The 24,697-nt window shown below is 38.6% G+C and overlaps 1 protein-coding gene across 1 annotated transcript in view; it reads right to left on the bottom strand.

Annotated features, from left to right (window-relative positions):
• The window catches only part of LOC150080628 (partner of xrn-2 protein 1-like), a 127,751-nt gene that overhangs the window by 18,560 nt on the left and 84,494 nt on the right, over positions 1-24,697 (bottom strand). Inside the window, exon 3 of the mRNA XM_090381353.1 lies at positions 772-892. Coding sequence (XP_090237479.1) covers positions 808-892 — 85 coding nt within the window. The 3' untranslated portion in view covers positions 772-807. The remainder of the gene's footprint in view (positions 1-771; positions 893-24,697) is intronic.

Consider the following 24,697-nt stretch of genomic DNA (forward strand, 5'->3'; position numbering starts at 1 on the left):
GAGCAGTAAAAACTTTGTCTGCACAAGGCTACTCTCATTCTCACTTTGAGGGATTAAGGAGCTGGGGGCCCAGAGGGTTACAGGGGAGAGATAAAACAATGAAGTGGAACCACCAAAGCACTTCAAAACAAAAGGAAATTATTTCCTTTTGTTTTGAAAGTTGAATTGTTTATACACTGCCAAAGGAATGGCCATCTTTCAGAGGGTTGATCACAATGCCAACAGGTTCATTGAGATAGTTGGTCTTGTTGGGCCATCAGCATAGATGCCCTCACCTACTATCTAGTATCAATCAATCAATCAGCATACTAACAGTAACACATATTTATGGAAGCAATCTAGCACTAGGAATTAGGTAATGCATCTTACTAACACCAAAAATGCCTATGATAACTTTATTTGATTCCCAACTTATGTATAAGTTGGGACTAGGGACAAATACTCTTATGTAAGCTATGTATTGCATATGTTGATAATGTCCAGTGGGTCCTACAAATAAAGTTTAGGCTCAAATTTCTTTATCTAATGAAGTATGAAACAGCATATTAATCACCTTTTGTTATGGAAACATATCTGTGATCGTCATCAGAGACTTCATAATGCTATTTTAATAAAAAAAGAAATTTACATGAAGGAAGATGCAAGAATCAAGCAGTCAACTCTGTTGTGTGTGTGAACACAGTTACAAAATACTAAAACATGCGGTCACTCTTATAAGTATCATTGCCAACCATATTTACTGAGGAGACATTATAATGAACAAATACTTACTTTTTTTTCCCCCAATGCCAGTATCCAAAACAAAACTTAAGTTCTCTGTTTTTTAAGCTGTTTGGCAGCTTTAAAATTTTTTGTTAATTCTTTCACTTGTCTCATAACAGATCCAGGGTACCTGAAAAATTTTTTTACATAATTAGGTCAAAATATTACATTTCTTATTTATTCAAATCAGTTTGAGGTATAAATTTCACCCTGGAAATGGCCTACATTGCCAGGGGCTTTCTTTTTTAAAAGAAGATATATGAAGGTTACATTAATTAAATGCTTCAATTCTACAGGTTTAGATAATAATACATAGTGTATATGATTACTTAATAGACAGCACCTTTCAAAGTGCCCAATGTCAATTTGATAGGTACTGGACAGGAGTGTACACATTAGATACACTATCTCAGACTGGTAGACCTTTTCTTTGCAAAATCAGTTGCTCTATGTGAAGGGTGAGGATTATTTCAATGGCACTGGAAGAAAACATCCAGTGAAGAGTCTATCTGTTCTAGGTGGCTGAATTGTAGTTTGAGTCTGCTAGTAGTTAAATGGTGAAGAACAGTCTCAGCAGGGTTGGAATTTCTACCCTTGCAGTGAAAATTTTCAACAAGAATTTCTTGAGATTAACAGTGGGGGCAGAAGGGTCATACAAGGGAGGCATATAGGGTGACTGGTGATACACATCAACATAGAGTGTATTAGGAGGTTGTAACTCCATATCCCAGTTAACTCCTGTCTAACGTGCCACAATGCCCAAGGGTTTTCTTCTTTACATCTGCAAGGTGAAGGGCAAAGGCAGATTTTTCATCTTATATCATACCTAGATCCTTGTGTAGTCACACTCTCTGAACAGGATGCCCTGGGGGCGACGCTGGGGCAATAGGGAGTCTTTTCTCACTAGTGTGTGATAGTGCTATTTCTGTGTGAATCACAGTTTTTTTTTTCTGTCTTCCTTTTGCCCAGGGTTGGTTAGCCTGCAGTGCTGCTCATACCTCTCGTGGTCCGGAGTGGGCAGGTAGGGGGAACCCCTTACCTGGCTAAAGTGAGCAGTTGGTGTAAAGGGGACAGGGAGCTTGTTCTGTTCTGTTTCTGTTCTGTTCTTGATCCCAGTTTCGAGTTTTGAAAATTTTCAAACTCAGGAGGGAGGCTATTTATTCATTCCTGAGGCTATTTATTCCCTTTTTGACAGCATTCTGTGCCCTCACCAAATTTAATTGAAGGCCAAATTTGGGACCCTTGTTCATTTAACTTGAGCAAGGCGGATTTTAGATTGTTGCAGATATTTTTGTAGCATTTTAGGTCCATTCAAAGTGCACCGTATTTTGGAGCTCTTGATCCCAGTTTCGAGTTTTGAATTTGTATATTTTGTAAATAGTTTAGCTGTTTCTCACTGTTTTGAGATTGAGCTTTTAATTGTAAATAATTTGAATTTTAGTATATACAACTATGGAAAAGATTATTGAAGAAGAAAGTCCTGATAGCATGGAGTCTGAAGAATCTATAAGTGAAGAAGAGCTCCTCGAAGCAACTTCAGCTGTAACGGATGATGAAAAAGAAGAAGTGAATGAAGAAATTTTGTCACAGGTACAAGATTTAGCGGAAGTGGAAGTGTTTTCTAGCAGAACAATTCCAAGAACTCCACCTCCTAAGGGTGCTGTATCATCATCTCTCTCTTGGGCTTGCCTCAGGCTTCACAATCAACTCCTAAGGATATGCAATCAAAAAGTGGTGAAATGGCCAAATCTAAAAAGAGGAAAGCAAGATCAAGCAATTGTCCTAAAAAAGATAAGTCCTATAATAAAGAAACTGGAGGTGTATACAAGAAGAAAAGAGATGATCATAGCAAGGAAAGATCAAAATATAAAGAAATCGAGCATGTAAAGAAAATTAGAGAATGTCTAAAAGCCTATTTGTTTGATAAGTGTAGTCGAGTTACAATGGCAGCAATGAAGATAATTTTGGAAATGTGGGACATTTTAGAAACCAAAGCGATTGACGTGTACACGGAAAACTTGCTGTCAAAGGAGAGATTGGAGAAAGTGCACATGAAGTGAAAAGTTATGCAGCAATTGTACATGAAGCACCAAAGGAAAACATGACTTTCATCAACCGGTGAAATACCACCACTTTGCTTATTGGAGGCTTGAAGTGGTGAAAGCCATGTTTAGTCTCTAGAGAAAAGTTTCCGGCATCCCCCTCCCCCCATACTTCTCCTTCAACCCATGCACGGTACTAAGTACTATAGGTTTTGATACCTTTCGTGTTTGGGGTTGTCATAAAAAAAAAAAAAAAAACTCCAAAAATTATTTTGATAAAAGGTGCGAAATGAGCGATTTAAAACAAGCGAAGAAGTGAAAAAGGAATTGTTAAAGGAGGTGAAGCCGTTACTGAAAGATGTAAAGGTTAGAAATATAAGAACTGTTAGAAATTGTGGCATCTTTATGGAAGGTGAGGGAGATGATGACATTAACAGAATCAAGGGCTGGAAGAAGACACAAGAAGTTGGTTTAAAGTTCAGTGTTCCAAGAACAATTCACCCTCGAATGGTGTTATCTGATATTGAAAAGGACATGAATCAAGAAGAATTTACGGAGCAACTGTGGATAAAAAACTGTAAAGATAATGAAATTTCTAAAAAACTGTTTAAAGAAAATGTTGAGATTGTGTCAGTAAATAAATATAGAACTAATGATAAGGTCAACCGGGCGCTGGAAGTCCGATCGAAAGTCTGGAAGATCATAGGAAAAAGAGCGAGATTATTTGCCTCTTGGATGGCATGTAAGTGTTGAGAAATACATTCTGTACTACAATGCTATAAATGTCTGAGTTACAGACATTTATAGCATTGTACATTTACAGACATTTATAGCATTATTATTTCTAAGTACTGTCAACGAACTGTTATTTGTGGTCACTGTGCGGAAGTAGGCCACTTATATAGGGAATGTTCTCGGAAAAATGAGACACCAGTTTGTAATAATTGTAAGATAAAAAGAAGGGCGATGAACCATGTTGCAGTTGACAAGGAATGTCAAGAGTATGTAAGAGCACTGGAGCAATATAAATTGAAAATAAATTATGGCTAGTGAGTTAAGAGTAGTACAGTTAAATGCACAAAGATCGAAAGCTGTTGCGGCACAACTGGCATACGAAATGAAAAGGAAAAATTTTGATATTGCATTAGTCCAAGAACTTATGAGGTGTTGGGTGGTGTAAGGGGATACCCGATAATTTATTGTGTGACATCGGAAGGGAAACACCCAACGACTTCAATCATAGTAAGAAATGTATGACTAGTAGTTACTAAGTTGACTCATCTTTCTGATGATAGTATTGTTTGTTGTGAGGTTATTGGAAGTTTTGGAATAATATATTTTGTCTCCTTATACTGTCCACCCTCTGAGGATATAGAAGTACATTTAAATAAATTAGAGAGGGTATGCCATGTTGTTTTGTGTAATAATTTGATTGTTGCTCTTGACTCAAATTCAAAATCCCCGGAAGGGAGTCTGATGAGAGAGGTGAAATTCTTGAGAATTTTCTTTCTGCCTCGGTGCTGGTGGTGATGAATGTGCCAGGACACCGGCTTACATACTCAACTATACATGTGGAGTTTTTCAGAGATCTTACTATGAGTACAATCTCTATTTATAATAGAGTTCACAACTGGACAGTTATAGAAGACTTGACAACCAGTGATCGCAATGCTATTCTTTTTGAGATTGGTAGCATTGTAGCAGAAGAAATTGAGAAGGAAATGGAAAGATTTGCGGTTTGGACTGCAAACTGGACAAAATTTGATCTGGCTTTCCATGCTCAGTCTGATAATGTAAACTGGGATAAATTGACTGATGCTGAACACGTTAAATTACAAAATATATTGTTTTTGTCATCTAAGTGTAGTATGAAGAGGAAGAAGTTTCGAAGGCAAGCAGTGAATTGGTGGAGTGGTCTCTTAGAACTTCAAAGGAAAGAACTAAGAACAGTGAGAATTTTCAGAACTATCGACATCGAAGTGATTTAAATTTGGCTAATGTGTATAAATCGGAATATAAGAGGTTAAGAAAACTCTTGGAGAAAGTTTGTGAGCAAAAGGGGATCAAGAGACCCATGGGGTTCTATTTTTAAAATAGTTAAAAAAAAAGGTATATTTTAATGAAGTAAGTTATACAATAAATAGAGATGGTATTAACACTATAGATTGATACAGATCCACAAACATGGTTTTGGATGATCTATTTCCAGTATTGGAGATGGAACATACTGAGATTCAACGAGAGATGGTCAGAGGCAATGCTGAGTATTGTCTCAGCAGGAGGTGGTTTTGCAAGCGATTGCACAGGCAAAGGATGACCGATCACCAGGCCTTGATCACTTCGAAGTAAAAGTTATGAAAACAGCATTTCAAATTAAACCACTGCTGTTTGTACAAATGTATAATAAATGTCTGGGATAGGGGTTCCTTTTCCCTGGCCTAGAGAACTGCACTATTCAGATTGATAGTTAAAAGTCCAGATAAGACACCAGAAGAGCCTGGTGTACACCGTCTGATTGCCTTGTTATTGGTATTGGTTAAAACATATGAACGCCTATGTATAAGTAGGATAATGATTAGATATGTGCAAAGAATGTTGTCTTCTTGTAACCAATTTGGTTACAGGAAAGGGAAACCAGAGTACAATGGGCAGTATGTGCTGGGTGTGTTTGTTGATTTTCACAGTGCGTTCGATAGGCTGTGGTGGGAGGGGATCCGGTCTAGGCTAAAAGTTACAGAATTCTCAACAAAAATGTTTTCTGTCTTTAGACAGTATTTTAAGAAAAGGAAAGTAATTATAAGAACTGTATATACAGAGATAGAAAGAGGGGTTGTAAATGGATGACCTCAGGTCTGGTGCATGATCATTGATGAGTTTTTGAGGCAGAACTATTTGGGATTGATGTTCTGATGTATACTGATGACCTTCTCTTCTTGATATGTGGTAATGCTCGGTCATACATAGAAGAACAGGCTGCGAGAATTATGTGGGATCTCATGGAATGGTCTAAGATATATGGCCTGCAAATCTCAGAAAAGAAGACGGTGCAGTTACTATTGAAAGGTCAACTCAGTATGAGTAGACGCCCTCTTGTGAGGACTCAAGAGTGTCTGTATGATATGTAACATCTGTTAAGTACCTAGGGCTGGTGATAGGAGAGCGAATGAATTTTGTCCCTTATGCTAATGTTTAAAGCAGAAAATTAGAATATTATATGCGAAGTTAAAGAGAGTCAGAGTTGACCAGGGTATCAAAGATCGTGCATTAAACTTGCTATGATTGTTTATTTGTACTATAATCACCTATGCCTTGGCAGCTTGGCTACAAAGGATGACTAATTCATTCATAAAGAAGCATATATTGCAGGCCCAAAGATTCGTGCTCCTATCTATCACTAGAGTGTGCAGGGTGTCTACAGATGCTCTTCAGGTGATTTCATTTAGTTTACCTGCTGATCTGCAGATAGTTTTATCTGCATTGATATATTATACAAGGCTATATTATGTAAGGAAGATTGTCTTGGGTTCGTGTCCAGAGGAAGGAAAATGTATACCAGACAGGATGTTAAAGTAGAGAAAAAGAAGATACTGTCAGAACTGATGCAAGTATGGCAGATGAGGTGGGAAACATCTGAAAAAGGAAGAGTTACTTATGTTTCTACCTAAAGTGAATATTATAGAAGTAAGAAAGAAAGTCTGGCAACATTTCAGAGTACATGCGGCCCTTTTTCTTACTGGGCATGGGCTCGCAAAGAGACTGTATGAGCTGAGTCTGGTGAGAGATCAGAACTGCACTTGTGGAGAGCAGGAAAATCAGAACATATTCTGTTTTATTGCAGCCAGTATGTTGAACTTAGGAATCAACTAGAATTATTATTGGGTGGCCTTGAACAGAGTATGTTATGGGCCATGTTTGTGGAGAAGTACAGATTTTGTTATTTTAAAAAGTTTATACATGCTGTGTTTAAAAAGAAGAGAGCATATCAAAGCTGGATAGTGGAGGTGATCTATGGAAATGAAGTCTACTGGAATAGGCAAGGTTAGCAGTGAACCTAATGTCTATCTCACTTGCTTGGGCCAAGTGGCATAAGAATTCTTGCACAGTAAACCCCCGCTATTCGCGGTATCTGTATTCGCGGTTTCGCGTATTCGCGGTCGCTGATTTAAACCTAAAAAAATGTGAATTTTAAAGCGCCGGAACATTTTCCGCCATGAAAAAAACATGGGTGTGGCTAAAATCATTTTGCCCAGTCCACAGAGTAGTACAGTCAGTCGTCTTATAACACGTGTTTACACTACACTAATTCAATCTTACACAATTTAGGGGAACGATATTGTATATAACACGAACTGAATTCGCATATGCACGATTCGCCTTTGTGTTTACAAGAAATGGCAGTCGAACGCGGAATCACCCCAACTGAACGCAACACGATAGAAATGAAGAGAAGATTCTGAAAATGTATTTATTTTTTTATAGCAGTGAAGGGGAAACACATTTCACCATAATAACTTAAAAACCAACACAATTCCAGCTATCGGTATTATCGCAAATGCAATTAGATAGAGTTCACTACCAGTTTATAACAGATTCCACTAGCAGGAACGCAACTGGAAATTGTTTTTATTGTTTTATGGTAGTAACCCCCAGAAATGTAAAATGTGAGCTAGTGAGGTGTTAATAGAGTTGTCTCTGCCTTTATGGTGTTGTTTATTCGTTTTGCTACACGCTCACAGCTTTATGTGTATCAAGTGTGCCTCCTCATTTTGTAATTGTGCTTTATTCTCTAAAAATGAGTAAAAATAACTTAAAAGGTGTAAAAAGGAAGTGTCCTGCGCTCAATGGGTGGGGGGTGACAAAATCGCGAGCGCGGATGTTTCAAGCTAATCCTTGTTCAGTATGTGTAATGCGCTTGTCATAGAAGGTTTCATCTCTTGCTTTTAATTGATACGTTTACAAAAGTGAAAAATCTACCATTTTGCAGTGTGTTGATGTAAACAGACTTTTTCGAGCGTGTTAAAGTTAAAAGAAAGTGATTTTATTGTGGACAAGTTCTTTTCTAATCCTACAAAAATATGGCCGCGAATAAAAAGGGAACTGTGAAAAGATCAAAGAAGGTGATGACATTAGCGAGTAAAATTGAATTGTTAGACAAAATTTCTAATGGTGAAAGTGTCTCCTCAGTGGCAAAACATTATAAAATCAATGAGTCAACGGTACGATCAATCAAGAAATCGGAAGAAAAAATCCGCCGTAGTGTCTGTGAAAACGCGCTAATTGCATCAAAAATTTGCTCTATAACTCGTGATGTGAAATTAGAAAAAATGGAAAAGGCTTTAAATCTGTGGATAGAAGACCGAACTCAAAATAAAATTCCGTTAAGTTCACTTATCATTCGTGAAAAGGCAAAACACCTTTATCAACACTACACTTTAGTGAAACTGGTGATAGCACTCGCGGGATAAGTTTTTTAGCCAGCAAAGGCTGGTTTGAAAGATTTAAAAATCGATATGGTTATTTTTCGCCCAGCAACCCATGTTCTTGATATGTTTTTGAAAGGTTTCTTTAAAATGTCTAATAAATATGTACAGTATTACATTTAATAAATTGTTTCTTATTTTCATTTCGATGCCTTATGCTTTTTTTTTTTTTATGTACTTACTCTCTACGTTTGTCTATGTACATAGTCATATTATGTAGGTAAATACACATAATACGTACAGACAAAATTTTAGACTAATTTTTGTTATATATTTCATACTTTGGAACGGAACCCTTTTATTACCATGGGCGCCATAACTCAGTATTCGCGTTTTCAGTATTCGCGGAATTTCTCAGGAACGTAACCCCCGCGAATAGCGGGTTTACTGTAGTTCATATTTTCAGCTATTTTAGCTGTGCTGAATTGTTAAATTGAAAGTTTAGAGTTTTAATGGCCAAGTTTAAGTGACATTAAGCACTATGCCATATATAAGCCTATGCTTGGGCGGTGGTACTTAATGACACTTTGAATGAATGTAGGAGTCAATGGTAGTGGTGAAAAGAAAAGCACTTCATCCCAAGGGACTCCTCCATTCAGAGTGTAGATTAGAACTGCCTTGCCTGATCATATGGTAATCCTGCAATAGTTTTAGTAGGACTTTGGCAGATTCTGCTAAAGGCAGATGAAATATCAAAAAAAAAAACAAAACAAAAAACCCCATCTATTTGATCGCCACTGTTTAGCAAGCATCGTAATTTCCCACTAAATGGAAATATGCAGGGTTATGACCAAAGGAGGGGATACTGCAGTACTACTTTAAAAGTGCTTTTTTAAAAGTTTTCAAAGGTGTGGCAACTGACTGACATAGGCCTGTAATCCTTTGGAGTCTTGAAATGGATACTTTTAGGCAGGTTTTGAGATAAAGTTTCCACACTGTTGGCATGTTTATGGTTTGCAAGATGTTACTATATGCATGGAGGAGTAGATTGGTTATGTAAGGGCCAACGGATCTTGAAAATAAATATAGAGATGGTCTAAGTGAGTTCAGTCTTGATCGGGGTAATGGAGGAGAGATAGAATTAGTAGAGGCATATGATGCAAGAAAGCAAGCTTATAGAGCATCAGCAAAAAAAAAAAAAAAAAACCTTCCCATTTCACCCACTCAAAATGTTTGTCTAATTCTAACTTGAATTTATTTAAACTATCAATTTCCACAACGACAGACGGAAGCTTGTTCCAGCAATCAATCAACCACCTGCTGGCTAAAGACAAATTTCCGCACATCTATTCTACAACTGTCTTTCCTCGATTTGAATTTAAGTTCCCTCAGGCGATTAATCTGGGGAAGAGAAAGAATTCCATCAGCAATGAGCTTGGCTTGGTCAAACCATTCAAAGCCTTAAGCACCTCAATCAAGTCGCTTCACAGGTGCCTAGTCCCCAGATGCTGTGATTTGCAGAACCGAATGTATTCTAAGTATGGCTGAGTACAAGTCACATTATACCTTTGCTCGATAAGTCCACACGAATTGAAACTGGCAATTTGCTCAGCAAAATTTAAGAAATATGGAAAACTCAATTAGCAACCTATTTTCCCAAAGCACACTAACTGAACTGAATCACTTATTCAATCAATCTGTGATTATTTTTCGACAAACAATTTTATTGACTGTTTGTTTGTTTGTTATTTGGTTTTTAGGAGCATTAGCAACTAAGGCCATATTGCTCCGGGAAATGCGGTGGCCATTCCCTGACCTTTCCGCATCTTCCGTATTTGGTGGTGATGGGCTCGAACCCCGGTCTAATCAAGAAGCGTGTGCTACGCACTGCTGCTCTGCTCCTTCCCACCTGGCTACGGAGGCACCCTTTTGACTGTATGACTGGTGTTAGATTTTTATACAAATATAATGCCATAAAAAAAAAAAAAATGAATGAAACAAAGAAACTCTGATGGCAGATAAAACTTGGTTTTACTGAAATAATTAAATTGGAGAATAAAAGGTAAGATAAAATTTATTTTGTTAATTTAACTAAATCAGGAATAGTAAATCATATCTGCTACCAGAACACTTATGTTTCAAATGTAGATAGCCATATGAATATGTTCAATAGCTTAGTCATGTTGCCCACCAGAAGTGTTCTGAATGTTATATATATATACCACTGTGATTGGGAGCAGGAACTGCATTTGCTTATCAGGGCAAAATTCAGATTCGGGTTTTATTGGCACATCAGCAACAGGTTATTCCGATGTGCCACAAAATTCAGAAACTGTACTCATTTTTATCAATATTACATGGAATACTTATGAAGAGTCCAAGGGAATAATATGCACAAGACTTTAGAGAACTGTTTTAATTATACTCAGTGAGTCACATTTTTAACAACTGGTTTGCTTCAATTATTCATTTACAGACATAGCAATACTTTATTTTTTTTAAATTTTAATAACCTGTTCTATTGAGCTTTACGAGTAACACCACTGATTATAATGCTTAATGTGGGAAATCCTCTAGGAGATATATCCAAGAATTAGATGGTCAGTGCTGAAAACTACTTATTTTATTTTTTCAAAAAGGTATGTTTCCATATCTGGTATTTTAAACATTGGTACAAATGTGTTATTTAAATAATTAAATACACACAAGTATACTGCATGCATACTCAAAATTCAAGCAACCATAAAATGGAATGCTCAGTAGCCTGCTCCAGCAAGCAGATAGCAGTAGTTACAACATGACTGTGCATTCATTTCTCCCATGCAAGCCTCATGTTTCTGAAATTTAATTACTTAATGCCTCTTTCTGCAAATTTCTTTAACCAATTCTAACATAATGAAGTAATACATATGGTTAGATTTCAGAAACTGACAGAAGTGTTAATGCATCAGTAGGTAAGTAGAGATTTCTCACTGAAATTCATTATTCTGGCCAATACTACTTGGATAGTATTGGCCTAAATGGTTGTCAGATGAACTAATGAGACATGTGGCAGAGAAGAAAAATGCATGGAATACATACAAATTAATGGGTGACATGGAAGCCTATGATAGATATAAGTTGGTCTGTAAACAAGTCACAAAGGAGATTAGGCAGGCAAAGGCAGACTATGAAAAATCCTTGGCAAAGGATGCAAAGAAAAACGGAAAAGAGTTCTTTACCTATTTAAACTCAAGAAGGAAAGGGATGAATCGGATTGGTCCACTGGATATTGATGGTTCAACAGTTGAGGATCCTGCTCAGGTGGCTAACAATCTAAATGAGTATTTTGCATCTACATTCACGCATGAGGAGTTATTCAGGAAGGAGAATGACGTAGGTAAAGTAAACATTGGCAGTGAGCTAGATGATTTTGTAATAACTGAGAGGAAAGTGGAGGAGAGATTGTTGAGGATAAACATAAAAAAGGCGCCTGGGGTGGATGGGATCTATCCAGTTATATTAAAGGAGGCAGCAAAGGAAGTAAGCAAACCCCTAGCCATAATTATGAGAGCTTCTTTGGACTCAGGGGAGGTACCCATAGACTGGAGATGTGCAAATGTAACCCCAATTCACAAAGGAGGATCAAAGGCTGACACAAGTAATTATAGACCTGTTAGTTTAACTTCTGTTCCAGGTAAATTAATGGAGGCACTGGTTAAAGAAGCACTGCAGGATCATCTAGACAAGAATTCAGTTATAGCTCAGACGCAGCATGGTTTTGTTAAGAGCAGGTCTTGCCTGACCAATTTGATTGGATACTATGATGTAGTCACAAAAGAACTGGATGCAGGGAATAACTTTGATATTATATATTTGGATCTTAGAAAGGCTTTTGATACTGTTGCACATGGAAGACTGCTGCACAAATTGGAGCAGTGTGGCATTGGAGGCAAATTGCTGCTATGGATAAGGGAATGGTTGAGTGGCAGAAGACAGAGAGTGGTAATCAATGGACACTGCTCAACGTGGACTAATGTTATTAGTGGAGTTCCTCAGGGTTCAGTGTTGGGTCCGTTGTTGTTTTCGGTGTTTATGAATGATATTGATGATGGTATATCAAGTTTAATGTCCAAGTTTGCAGATAATACAAAGGTTGGCAGGGTTGTTAAGGACACTACTGATGCTATGCTGGAAAGGTTGAACAGATGGGCTGAGAGGTGGCAAATGAAGTTTCACATTGACAAATGTAAAGTACTACATATGGGAAACAGTAACCACAGAGCAACGTATCAACTCTGTGGTACTACACTGACAGTGGTGGAGAATGAAAAGGACCTGGGGGTAATTGTGCAGGCAGATATGAAGTACTCTGAGCAGTGCAGACGAGCTGCAAGAGTAGCTCATGGTGTCTTGTCAATGATATACAGGAATTTTTCTAGCAGGGATAAGGAGGTGATTATTCCCTTGTATAAGGCAATGGTTAGGCCACATCTTGAGTACTGTACTGGAGGCCTCATTTCAAGAAGGATGTAGAGCTGCTGGAACGGGTACAGAGAAGGGCAACAAGATTAGTGAATGGAACAAAGGGTTGCTCTTACGAAGAAAGGCTTAAGTTTTGCAAATTACAGAGTCTGGAGACTAGGCACCGGCGAGGTGATCTGATAGAGGTGTATAAGGCATTGAATGGTTTGAGCATGCTCAATGCCAATGGGATTCTTCATCTTGCTCAGAATAATCACCTCAGAGGGGATAAATTCAAATTGAGGAAGGACGGATGTTGGATAGATGTGCGGAAATTTGCCTTTGGCCAGCGGGTGGTTGGTTGGTGGAACCGACTTCCATCACTTGTTGAATTTGATAGCCTAAACAAATTTAAGGCTCAACTGGACAGGTAGTTCGAACGAACGGAGGGGTGAAATGGGAGTGGTGTGTTTTTTTTTTTGGCTGATGCTGAATAAGCTTGCTTTCTTGCATCATATGCCTCTACTAATGCTAATGCTAATGATATTTTTCATTCAAATCTTTAATAAATTTACACAGTATGACTGTATATACAAGGTGTGACAATAAAGTTCCTGGACTGGTGCCGTTGCAGTCATATTCTATGAATTTGAAAATAGGCTGACAGGTTACAAGTAACAACCAGTTTCATTTGTAGCATTATTGTTCCGTGTCACGATTTTGCAAAAGAGCAAATGGATATCAAATTTTGCTTTAAACTAGGAAACCTTGTTATTTTCCCAGGTTTTCCCAGTTTTCCCTGTTTATGGTGATGAAACTTAAGTCATACCAGTGTGCTTGAATGGTATAAGCAGTTCAAACACGGAAGTGAGAATGTTTCAAAATGACCCAGGAAGTGGCATCTATCAATTTGAAATGAGGACAGAGTTACAAAAGTTCGGGAATTTATACCATTCTCTACCATTCTCCCAACTCCACTAATCACTTGGAGCTCTTTGACTTCCTCTCTTTGCGACTTGACTTTCTCCAGTAAAACTTTCCTAACAGTGAGGTAATTTTCCTTGGTGATTTTAATGTTCACAACTTCATCTGGCTTCCGTTTTCTAGGTCACACAAACACAGCTGGTCGAGATGCTGAGGCTTTTGCAATTACTAATGACCTTGCACAGATTGTTCATTTACCTACAAGAATACCGGACAATCCCAAACATACAGCCAACACGCTTGACCTTTTTCTCACAAACAACCCATCTAAGTACACGGTTGAAGTGAGTGGTCCTTTAGGTACCTTTGATCACAACTTGGTGATTGTCTCTTCTCCAATGGTGCCTTTATCTCGTCTATTCCCAACCTCGTATTGTTTGGCATTACAAGAACGCAAATTGGGATGACCTGAGAGATTTCTTTTCTTCTTTTCCTTGGTCGAATTACTGTTTCAAAACTTCTGATGTCAACGTTTGCTCATATCATGTCAGAGAAATTATTCTTGCAGGAATGGAATCCTTTATTCCACACTCCACTTTAAAATCTCAGTTTATCTAAACCTTGGTTTTACAATAAATGTGCTAAGGCTGTTCAAGAGAAGAACGTTGCATATCGTAATTGGCTTGTTTTCAATTCTTCAGTTTCATTTTCTGCCTACACCAAAGCTCACAACAATTGTAAAGCGGTCATTAATCAGTCCAAACTAGAGTTTGAACAGGCTAAGAGTAAAAAACTTACTTCTTGCCCTAATGGTAGCTGAGCATTCTGGTCTCTTGCCAAAGCTCAAAATCTCTCTTTTTCATTGTGTCAAATTCATCTGTTGTCTCTACCATTCTCCCAACTCCACTATTCACTTGGAGCTCTTTGACTTTCTCTCTTTGCAACTTGACTTTCTCCAGTCAAACTTTCCTAACAGTGAGGTAATTTTCCTCACTGTTAAGGATGCAACTTTTGCACATCTCTGCTCCCACCTCTGTCAAAACCAGATGGTTCTGTTGTCATTTCAGCCAAGGATAAAGCTGACCTGCTAGCATCCCAGTTTTCTTCCAACTCATGTATTAATGATCTTGGTAAAACACCTCCCACCATTTCCAACACTTCATTCGATGCCTCCTGTGGTTTTCCATTAAAAGGATGTCAGAAGGATTTTGATGAATCTTGATGCTAAGAAAGCTCCAGGTCCTGATGGTATTGCTCCACTTGTTCTCAAAACCTGTGCTCCTGAACTTACTCCTGTTTTTGCCACCTTTTTTCACTTTCTTATTCCAAAGGTGCTTTTCCTTCTGCTTGGAAATTTGCTCATATCCAGCCAGTTCCTAAAAAGGGTGACAAGTCTCTCCCATCCAATTATCGCCCCATTGAAATTACTTCAACTCTTTCTAAAGTAATAGAGAAATCAATTAACCGCCAACTCTTAAACTACCTAGAAACCTTCCGTCTGATCAACAATCACGAGTATGGATTCCGCCAGTGTCGATCCACTGGTGATATTCTGGCTTATCTTACCCATATATGGACAAATTCAATGGAACAGTTTGGTGAAACACAAGCAGTTCCTCTTGACAGCTCAAAGGCTTTCAATCATGTTTGGCATAAAGGTCTTCTAAACAAGCTTCCATCTTATGGTTTGCCAACTGTTTTTTGTAATTGGTTATCCAGTTTTCTTTCTGATCGCACTGTGGGTGATGGTAGATGGTTCTCTGTCTTCTAACTTCTCCACTAATGTTGGTGTCCCCCAAGGTTCAAGTTTTTCCCCCCACTATTTTCCTCTTGTATATTAATGCCCTTCTTCCATTGACTGGAAATCCTATCCAAAGTTTTGCCAATGATAGCACATTGCATTCCACTTTCCATTTTAAGAAACCAAATGTCCTCTTATATCAATCTGAATTTGTACCAAATGTCCTCTTAAATTTTAAATTTAAATCAAAATCTGAAGATTACCACGAGGAAATAATCAGTGTTAATTTTGAGAAGTGAACCCAAGAGAAACTTTTACTCAATCTGAAATAAAAATTCATGACTGTAATGGACAGTGATCTGTACCACTGCACACAATTAACACACCTCCAAATAGTGTCAGCCACAAAACAAAGGTTACAGAGGTGGAAAGTGAATATTATTATTTCATTTTCTGCAGACTTGAGAAAATCTGAACCATTTGAAACTTAAGCAAAATGAAGGGAGCCACCCACATTCTCTCTCTCTCTCTCTCTCTCTCTCTCTCTCTCTCAAACACATGTGACTGACAGACTATTGAAATAAAAAGCATTCTGTATTAGGCTTGCACCATACCACTGTGATCTTAATCCTATACAATATATCTAGGAATAGTAAACTGATGTGTTGCAAAAAACAATACTGACAGAAGTATAAATAATTTGAATGCCAAAAAGACGGAATTCAATTCAGTTACTGCAGATGAATTGAAAAATGTTTGCCAACATGTGGATGAACTGCACTGCAAATACTGGAAAATTATGAAAATAATTGATGAAGAAACATATAATATCATGTGAAAGAGTGAAATGGATATTGTGGGAAGCTTATCTTGTGAAGAATCTGCCCTGCATAGAATTGAACCCTTGTCATGCAAGAGGTAAACTTTTAAACTCTAAAATATAAAAATAACATTACAGGAAAATATGACAATCTGAAATTTGTAATGCAATTTACCGAGAGTATGACAGTCTTTAACACAGGTATAAATTTGAATTTATATACACAATAAAACAGGACCAAATTGATTAAATCATGCTAAATTATTAATATCATTAGAAGATATTGCTATGTGGTAAATATAGAAACCATTTACCACACAACTTCCTTCCCCAATTTCAGAGTGGACTATGTATAGAATTCCTTATTGGAGCTGTGATATAGTTGTCAGGCTGTATTTAGTATTGGCATATAATACAAGGAAGGCAAGCCTTTAGAGCATCAGCGAAACAAATATCAAAGAAAATGATAATAATAATAAAAACACTTCCTACATTATATATCCATCCCCCTCTAATAATTTGTCTAACTACTCCTTAAATTTATTCAGGCTACCCACTTCCACAACACCAGATGGTTGTAACAATCAAGTGCCTGTGGCTGAAAGCAAACTTCCATATATCTATACTGCAACCAATCTTTCTCAATTTAAATTTATAATCTTTAAGTGTATTGTCTTTATTCTTAAGTAAGACTGCCATCAACATTCAGTTTATTCATTCCATTCAAAGCTTTAAACACCAGTGCCACATTTTCAGATGCTGCAATCTACAGGATTGAAATCTTTCTCGGTAAGAGTACCATTTGTTTCCCTCACTAATCACACTGGTATTCTTTGCTCCTGTTCCAATAGATTGGCATCCTTCCTAAAATAAAGCTTCCAGACATAAATAAATAAATTTTCTTTTTATATGTCAGGACAACAGTGTAAGGTCAGAGTAGTTCACAAGAGAGAGAGAGAGAGAGAGAGAGAGAGAGAAAATAGATGAACATTATAGCATATTTAGTAGTCATGCAGGCCTGAACCATGGTCATTCAAAGTGGGTATACTTTCATATCCTCGCAGTTGACCACTTGGCTATGGAGGCCTGCACAATACTCAAAATGTACCTTTATACAATGGATTAACTACTTCCTTATCTCTGCTGACAAAATTCACTATATCACTCACAAAGCACCATGGGCTGTCCTAGCATCTGATTGGCACTGCTCAGATAACCTGATGTCTGACTGCACAATTACTCCTAGGTCTTTTTCATTCTCTACTACCTAGAGTGTGGTTCCACACAGTTGGAATGCTATTCTGGGATCACTGTTACCCACATACAGTATCTTGCATTTGTCAATATTAAAATTCAACTGCCACTTCTTATCCATCTGCCTTTTTCTAGATCTTACTGCAGTGTTATACTCTGATTACTGTCACTGACCATCTAACATCAAGCCTGATGCCTTCATCAATATTATAAATACTGAAACCAACAATGGCCTCATCACTAATAACATCAGTTTAAGAGCAGTGCCCACTGATAACCTCTCTGTCCCTCATGTTTAACTGCCTCCTTTTATCTACACCATTTGGTTGCCTCTAATTATCATTAGCCATATGGTGCAAGGAAGCCCGAGGCTTTTGCTGCACCAGCCAAAACAAAAAAAAAAAAAAAAAAAAAAATTCTACGTTACCCTAAGAGAGAGAGAGAGAGAGAAGTAGAAGGGAATCACCAAAAAAGAGAAGAATGATGATATCTAGCTCAGGACCCTGGGTGTGCTCATACTCACCAGATATGAGCCCCTGGGGTAAATAATAATGTTAGACTGCTCCAATTTGTATAGCAATCTTTCACGTGGAATACTATCAAAAGTTTTCTGAAATCTACATATATGAATTCAAAATTATTTTTTGCATCCACCAACATAAGCAGAGATTTTTTCACTTTTCTTTGCATTTTTTATTGAAAGACTTTTCAATCTTCCATAGCTTGCCACGCTTTGGTGAACTGATTGGACTAGTCTGTACTTACTGTAGGGTTGTGTTTCCTACTAAGTTATAATCATTCCATGCATTTTTCTGCTCTACCACTGGTAATATCAGTTCAGATGATATTTTTAAAATGTCATATGAACCTTTAACAATATCGCTTAATTGGTATTTGGTTTTGGGTTTACTGGTGCAACAGCAACCTAGGCTATAATGCGCCAACTGCACTTAATAGGTATAAAAAGCTCTAGCATCATCAGTTGGTCCCACCACAAGGAATTTAAAAATTGTCTATAATCACTGTAGTTGCTTTACAAAAGCAAAATTCTTTCTCTTACCTTTGACAGCAGTTATATCTTTAAGTTGATCCCACCTCAGTATATTATGATCACTGCCATTTAGTGGTTCCTTTACCTGCATGACTTGATTCCTGATAATCAGGTTGAGAGTGTTGCTTTCTCTCACTGCCTCTCTAGTATGCTGATATGAAAACCAGTCATACAATAAATTCAGAAAAGTCTTGCTACTGTGTGAGTGATTAACCCACAAGTTCCAGTCAATATCTGGAAAGTTAAAATTCCCCATTATAAGACATCCTGATTTAATGGTCCACTCTAGTTGTCTGTACAGGTGTTCATTACACTCATCACAGTAATGTCTTATAACACATTCCTCTCACTTTTGTTTTTCTAGTGCTTATGTCATGCCAGACTGACTCAACATTACGATTGGCCACCCACATCAACTGGGTGCACTGATGTGGTCCTGCCTAATCTTTCTGGGCAGCTGATCTCAAGCAGGGGAAGTTGGTTTTCCCTCTTAAATTACTCTGAGCTTTTCAGCTTGCACTACATGCAACACAGTGAACACACTTCTACATTTTCTGACCAATACAGATATGGATTAGGTCTGGGGACTATTAAAATAATAATGATAATAATTATAACTCAGAAGTAGGCCCTTTGTTGGCAGAGCTGAATTAGGGTTCTAGTGCCACTCCACCTTATATACTTTTTTTTTTTTTTTTTTTTATGAGAACCCCAAACACGAGAGGTATTAAACCTATAGTACTTAGTACCGTGCTTGGGTTGGAGGTTGAGAAGACGAAAGAAGATATTTGTTGATATTGGACTTGAACTTCTGTAGATTGTAATTTTCAGGGAATACGTATGAAGGAAGGTTGTTCCAGAAAACGGCAGTTGAATGAATAAATGAGGAAGATGAAAAGTTGGTTCTGTGGGTTTGAAGTTGGACAGTAAATGGATGTTGGCTGGTGGCGGCACGTGTTCGGACTGTTTTGAAAGAGAGAGCGGGAATTATAGAAGCCAATTCAGAAGAACAGTGCCCATGGAAGTATCTGTAGAAGAGGCATGCAGCAGAAACAGTGCGTCTATGAGACAGCGAGTGGAGAGACTCTGTTAGAGATGAATCATTAATTAACCGAACTGCCCTCTTCTGAATGGAATCAAGAAGCCTGAGAGAGGTTTTGGGGGCACCACCCCAGATGTGGGGACAATATTCCATGGCAGGGCGGATTTGCGATTTATACAGAGTGAGCAGCTGTTTGGGAGAAAAGTAACGCCGAGAGCGAAAGAAAAACCAAGTTTTTTAGATGCAGAGGAAGCAATATTTGTAATGTGCTTGTGCCAAGAGAGATTAGAAGTCAGGGTAATCCCCAAAAGAGATATATCATTTTGCCTAGAAATTGGAGTGTCACTAAAGATAAGCATAGGAGCAGAAGAATCCTTTTTGCGAGATATAAGACAAGATTGAGTTTTAGAAGGGTTGAAATCAACTACGTTGTCTTTGCCCCACTGGAGAATTACCTGAAGATCGGCATTTAAGGAATTGGCAGCAGATTTTCGAGAACTTAAAGCTGATTGAGCTGGACAAGGTTTCTCAAAATGGAAAGTTGAATGCAATGTGCTATCATCGGCAAAACTATGGATAGGATTTCCAGTCAATGGAAGAAGGTCATTGATATACAAGAGGAAAAGAGTGGGGGAAAGAACTGAACCTTGGGGGACACCAGCATTAGTGGAGAAGTTAGAAGACAGAGAGCCATCTACCATCACCCTCAGTGAGCGATCAGAGAGAAAACTGGATAACCAATTACTAAAAACAGTTGGCAAACCATAAGATGGAAGCTTGTTTAGAAGACCTTTATGCCAAACACGATCAAAAGCCTTTGAGATGTCAAGAGCAACTACTTGTGTTTCACCGAACCTTTCCATTGAATTAGTCCATAAATGGGAAACATAAGCCAGAATATCACCAGTGGATCGACACTGACGGAATCCATACTGGCGATCGTTGATCAGACGGAAAGTTTCTAGGTAGTTTAAGAGTTGGCGGTTAATTGATTTCTCCATTACTTTAGAAAGAGTAGAAGTAATTGCAATGGGACGATAATTGGATGGGAGGGATTTGTCACCCTTTTTAGGAACTGGCTGGATATGAGCAAATTTCCAAGCAGAAGGAAAAACACCTTTGGAATAAGAAAGTGAAAAAAGGCGGCAAAGAATAGGAGTAAGTTCAGGAGCACAGGTTTTGAGAACAAGTGGAGAAATACCATCAGGACCTGGAGCTTTCTTAGCATCAAGATTCATCAAAATCCTTCTGATATCCTTTTGACGGAAGACCACAGGAGGCATTGAATGGAGCGTGTTAGGAGTGGTGGGAGGTGTTTTACCAAGATCATTAATACATGAGCTCAAAGAAAAATGGGATGCCAGGTCATCTTTATCCTTGGCTGAAGTGACAACAGAACCATCTGGTTTGGACAGAGGTGGGAGCAGAGATGGGCAAAAGTTGCGGCCAATAGCTTTGGCAAGAGACCAGAATGCTCGGCTACCATTAGGGCAAGAAGCAAGTTTTCTACTCTTAGCCTGTTCAAACTCTAGTTTGGACTGATTAATAACTGCTTTACAATTGTTGCGAGCTTTGGTGTAGGCAGAAAATGAAACTGAAGAATGAGAAACAAGCCAATTACGATATGCAACGTTCTTCTCTTGGACAGCCTTAGCACATTTATTGGAAAACCAAGGTTTAGATAAAGGACGAGATTTTAAAGTGGAGTGTGGGATAAAGGATTCCATTCCTGCAAGAATAATTTCACTGACACGATCTGAGCAAACGTTGACATCAGAAGTTTTGAAACAGTAATCAGACCAAGGAAAAGAAGAAAAGAAGTCTCGCAGGTCATCCCATTTTGCATTCTTGTAATGCCAAACAACACGAGGTTGGGAATAGCCATGAGATAAAGGTTCCATTGGAGAAGAGGCAATCACCAAGTTGTGATCTGAAGTGCCTAAAGGACCTCTCACTTCAACCTTGTACTTAGAAGGGTTGTTTGTGAGAAAAAGATCAAGCGTATTGGCTGTATGATTAGGATTGTCCGGTATTCTTGTAGGTAAATGAACAATCTGTGCTAGGTCATTAGTAATTGCAAAAGCCTCAGCATCTCGACCTGCTGGGTCGGTGTGACTAGAAAACGGAAGCCAGCTGGAGTTGTGAACGTTAAAATCACCAAGGAAAATTACCTCACTGTTAGGAAAGTTGGACTGGAGAAAGTCAAGTTGCAAAGAGAGGAAGTCAAAGAGCTCCAAGTGATTAGTGGAGTTGGGAGAACGGTAGAGACAACAGATGAATTTTACACAATGAGGTAGAGAGATTTTAAGCCAGAGAAGATCAAAGAGAGGAGATTCGAAATTGCCAAGTCTCTGAATATCAGAACGGACATATGCACAAGTACCACCTTTGAGGCGAAAGGAATCATACAGCAAATAATTTGGACATCTGAGATGAGCAGTAGTTGAATCAACTGATAACTGAGATTCAGTCAGAAAAAGTACATGGGGTTTGGAAGACTGCAAGTGGAAATGGACATCGTTGAGATTAGAATTGAGACCAAGTATATTTGTGAAATGAATTAGGAAGTCCTTGGGAGGTTTAGATCTTTTCGCAGATAAGCTTGCTCTATTATTTTGACAATTCATGGTGTATTCAATAGTAAGAAAAAGTGGGTGGGACATGCTGTATGAAGTAATGAAATTTTTGGATATGGCGTACATGTGGTAAGAATATACCCAGATCCTTGACATAACGTGGCCTCGACAATGCTCCCCGCATACACACTACTCGGACTCCCTCCAGTCACTATCTGGCAGAGTAGAGGTAGCAAGATTATACACTAGCTGATCCGGAAGCTTCCTAGAGAGTTACCAATAGGTTCAGTCCGGTGTACTAACTAGCGGCCGGCCTGCGAACACCGTTTTAGAGCTGTACCCTCAAAATGAAGGAATATTGGATCTCGCCACGACATTCATCATAACCTCAAAAATCATCAATCATACTGCATGATGGAAGAGATAGGGAAGGGTTGGCCGGAACTTAGCTCTAGAGGCTAAACATGGGTTCCACCACTTCAAGCCTCCAATAAGCAAAGTGGTGGTATTTCACCGGTTGATGAGAGTCATCTACCACCTAGTACTGCCTGGTAACATAGAGGGGCGGCGTTCCTCCATGTGGTGTGGGCGCCACACCTCGACCCCTGCTTACGTTGGTTCACACCTGGGTGGTCACCCACCATGTATTTGTGCATGAAGGTTATACCCAGGATTACTAACAGTCCCACCATCGTGAAGGTGCAAGCAGAGGATTTGGCTGTCATAGACCGTCCGGATTTCGCCGAAATTGGGTCCACTTTGACTTGAGTGTCACCCGAATATCAGTTCCATCAGCGTTTTAGACTCACAGGTAGCAAGAACAGCTTGTCTGGCATATCTGAGAGAATGTCTGTGACAGCCTCAAGGACTTACATACAAACATGTCCTTCCTGTACACATACTCAGCATTTTCAAATTCTGCAATCTGTGGCACCATATCTCCAATACACCTGCAATATTCATGTTTCACAGTCTAACTGGTATACTTAAATTCACCAATTTGTTTACTATAGTCCTAGAATTGGTGTAAATGGGAGTGTACATACACCTGTTCTTACTCTTAGTTACCCTAACACAACCCATGAATTTACCTGTCCCATGAAGATCCTCAGCAAGCCTCGTAATATCTTACACCTTTCTTTCCAGGATACTGCATGTCACAATACAAGCTGTTGTTTTTTATTGGTGCATTAACAATGGAGATCATAGTGTGCCAGTCCATTTGTTATAATATATTCTCTGTATATAAATCTTGTTCGAATGTATGGAGGTTAAATATTTTCTGTGGTATTATATTATTTACAGTAGATGGTAGACACTGATTGTTTGTATCAATCTAAAAATATATGATATGCATTTCTTGTCACCCAAAAGATCTTTAAGGGTGATGTTTTGGATTTTCTTTATATAATGATGAAAAAATTTGTTATCAATCATTTTCATATGTTGGGCATTCTATCAGTATTAGCATTAGCATTTGATGCAAGAAAGCAAGCTTATGCAGCATCAGCCAAAAAAAAAAAAAAAAAAAAAAACCCACTTCCACTTCACCCCTCTGTTCGTTCAAAATACCTGTCCAGCTGAGCCTTAAACTTATTTAGGCTATCAACCTCCACCACAAGGGATGGAAGTCTGTTCCACCAACCAACCACCCGCTGGCTAAAGGCAAATTTCCGCACGTCTATCCTACATCTGTCTTTCCTCAATTTGAATTTATGCCCTCTCAGGTGATTTTTCTGAGCTAGAGGATGAATCCCATCAGCATTGAGCATGCTTAAACCATTCAAGGCTTTATACACCTCTATCAGATCACCTCGCTGGTGCCTAGTCTCCAGACACTGTAATTTGCAAAACTTAAGCCTTTCTTCGTAAGAGCACCCCTTTGTTCCATTCACTAATCTTGTTGCCCTTCTCTGTACTCGTTCCAGCAGCTCTACATCCTTCTTGAAATGAGCCCTCCAGACCTGTATACAGTACTCTAGGTGTGGCCTGACCATTGCCTTATACAATGGAATAATCACCTCCTTATCCCTGCTGGAAAAATTCCTGTATATCATTGACAATACTCCATGAGCTACTCTTGCAGCCCGTCTGCACTGCTCAGAGAACTTCATATCTGCCTGCACAACCACCCCCAAGTCCCTTTCATTCTCTACCACTGTCAGTGTAGTACCACAGAGTTGATACGTTGCTCTGGAGTTGCTGTTTCCCATGTGTAGTACTTTACATTTGTCAATGTTAAACTTCATTTGCCACCTCTCAGCCCATCTGCTCAACCTTTCCAGATCCTGTTGCAGCAGCATAGTGTCAGTAGTGTCCTTGACAACCCTGCCAACCTTTGTATCGTCTGCTAACTTGGACATTAAGCTTGATATACCATCATCAATATCATTTATAAATACAGAAAACAATAATGGACCCAACACTGAGCCCTGAGGGACTCCACTAATAACATTAGTCCACGATGAGCAGTGTCCATTGATTACCACTCTCTGTCTTCTCCCCCTCAACCATCCCTTTATCCATAGCAGCAATTTGCCTCCAATGCCACACTGCTCCAATTTGTGCAGCAGTCTTCCATGTGCAACAGTATCAAAAGCCTTTCTAAGCTCCAAGTATATA

This window comes from Mastigoproctus giganteus, chromosome 9 (assembly GCF_048544385.1).
Source record: "Mastigoproctus giganteus isolate SK-2022 chromosome 9, ASM4854438v1, whole genome shotgun sequence".
NCBI classification, from domain to species: domain Eukaryota; kingdom Metazoa; phylum Arthropoda; class Arachnida; order Uropygi; family Thelyphonidae; genus Mastigoproctus; species Mastigoproctus giganteus.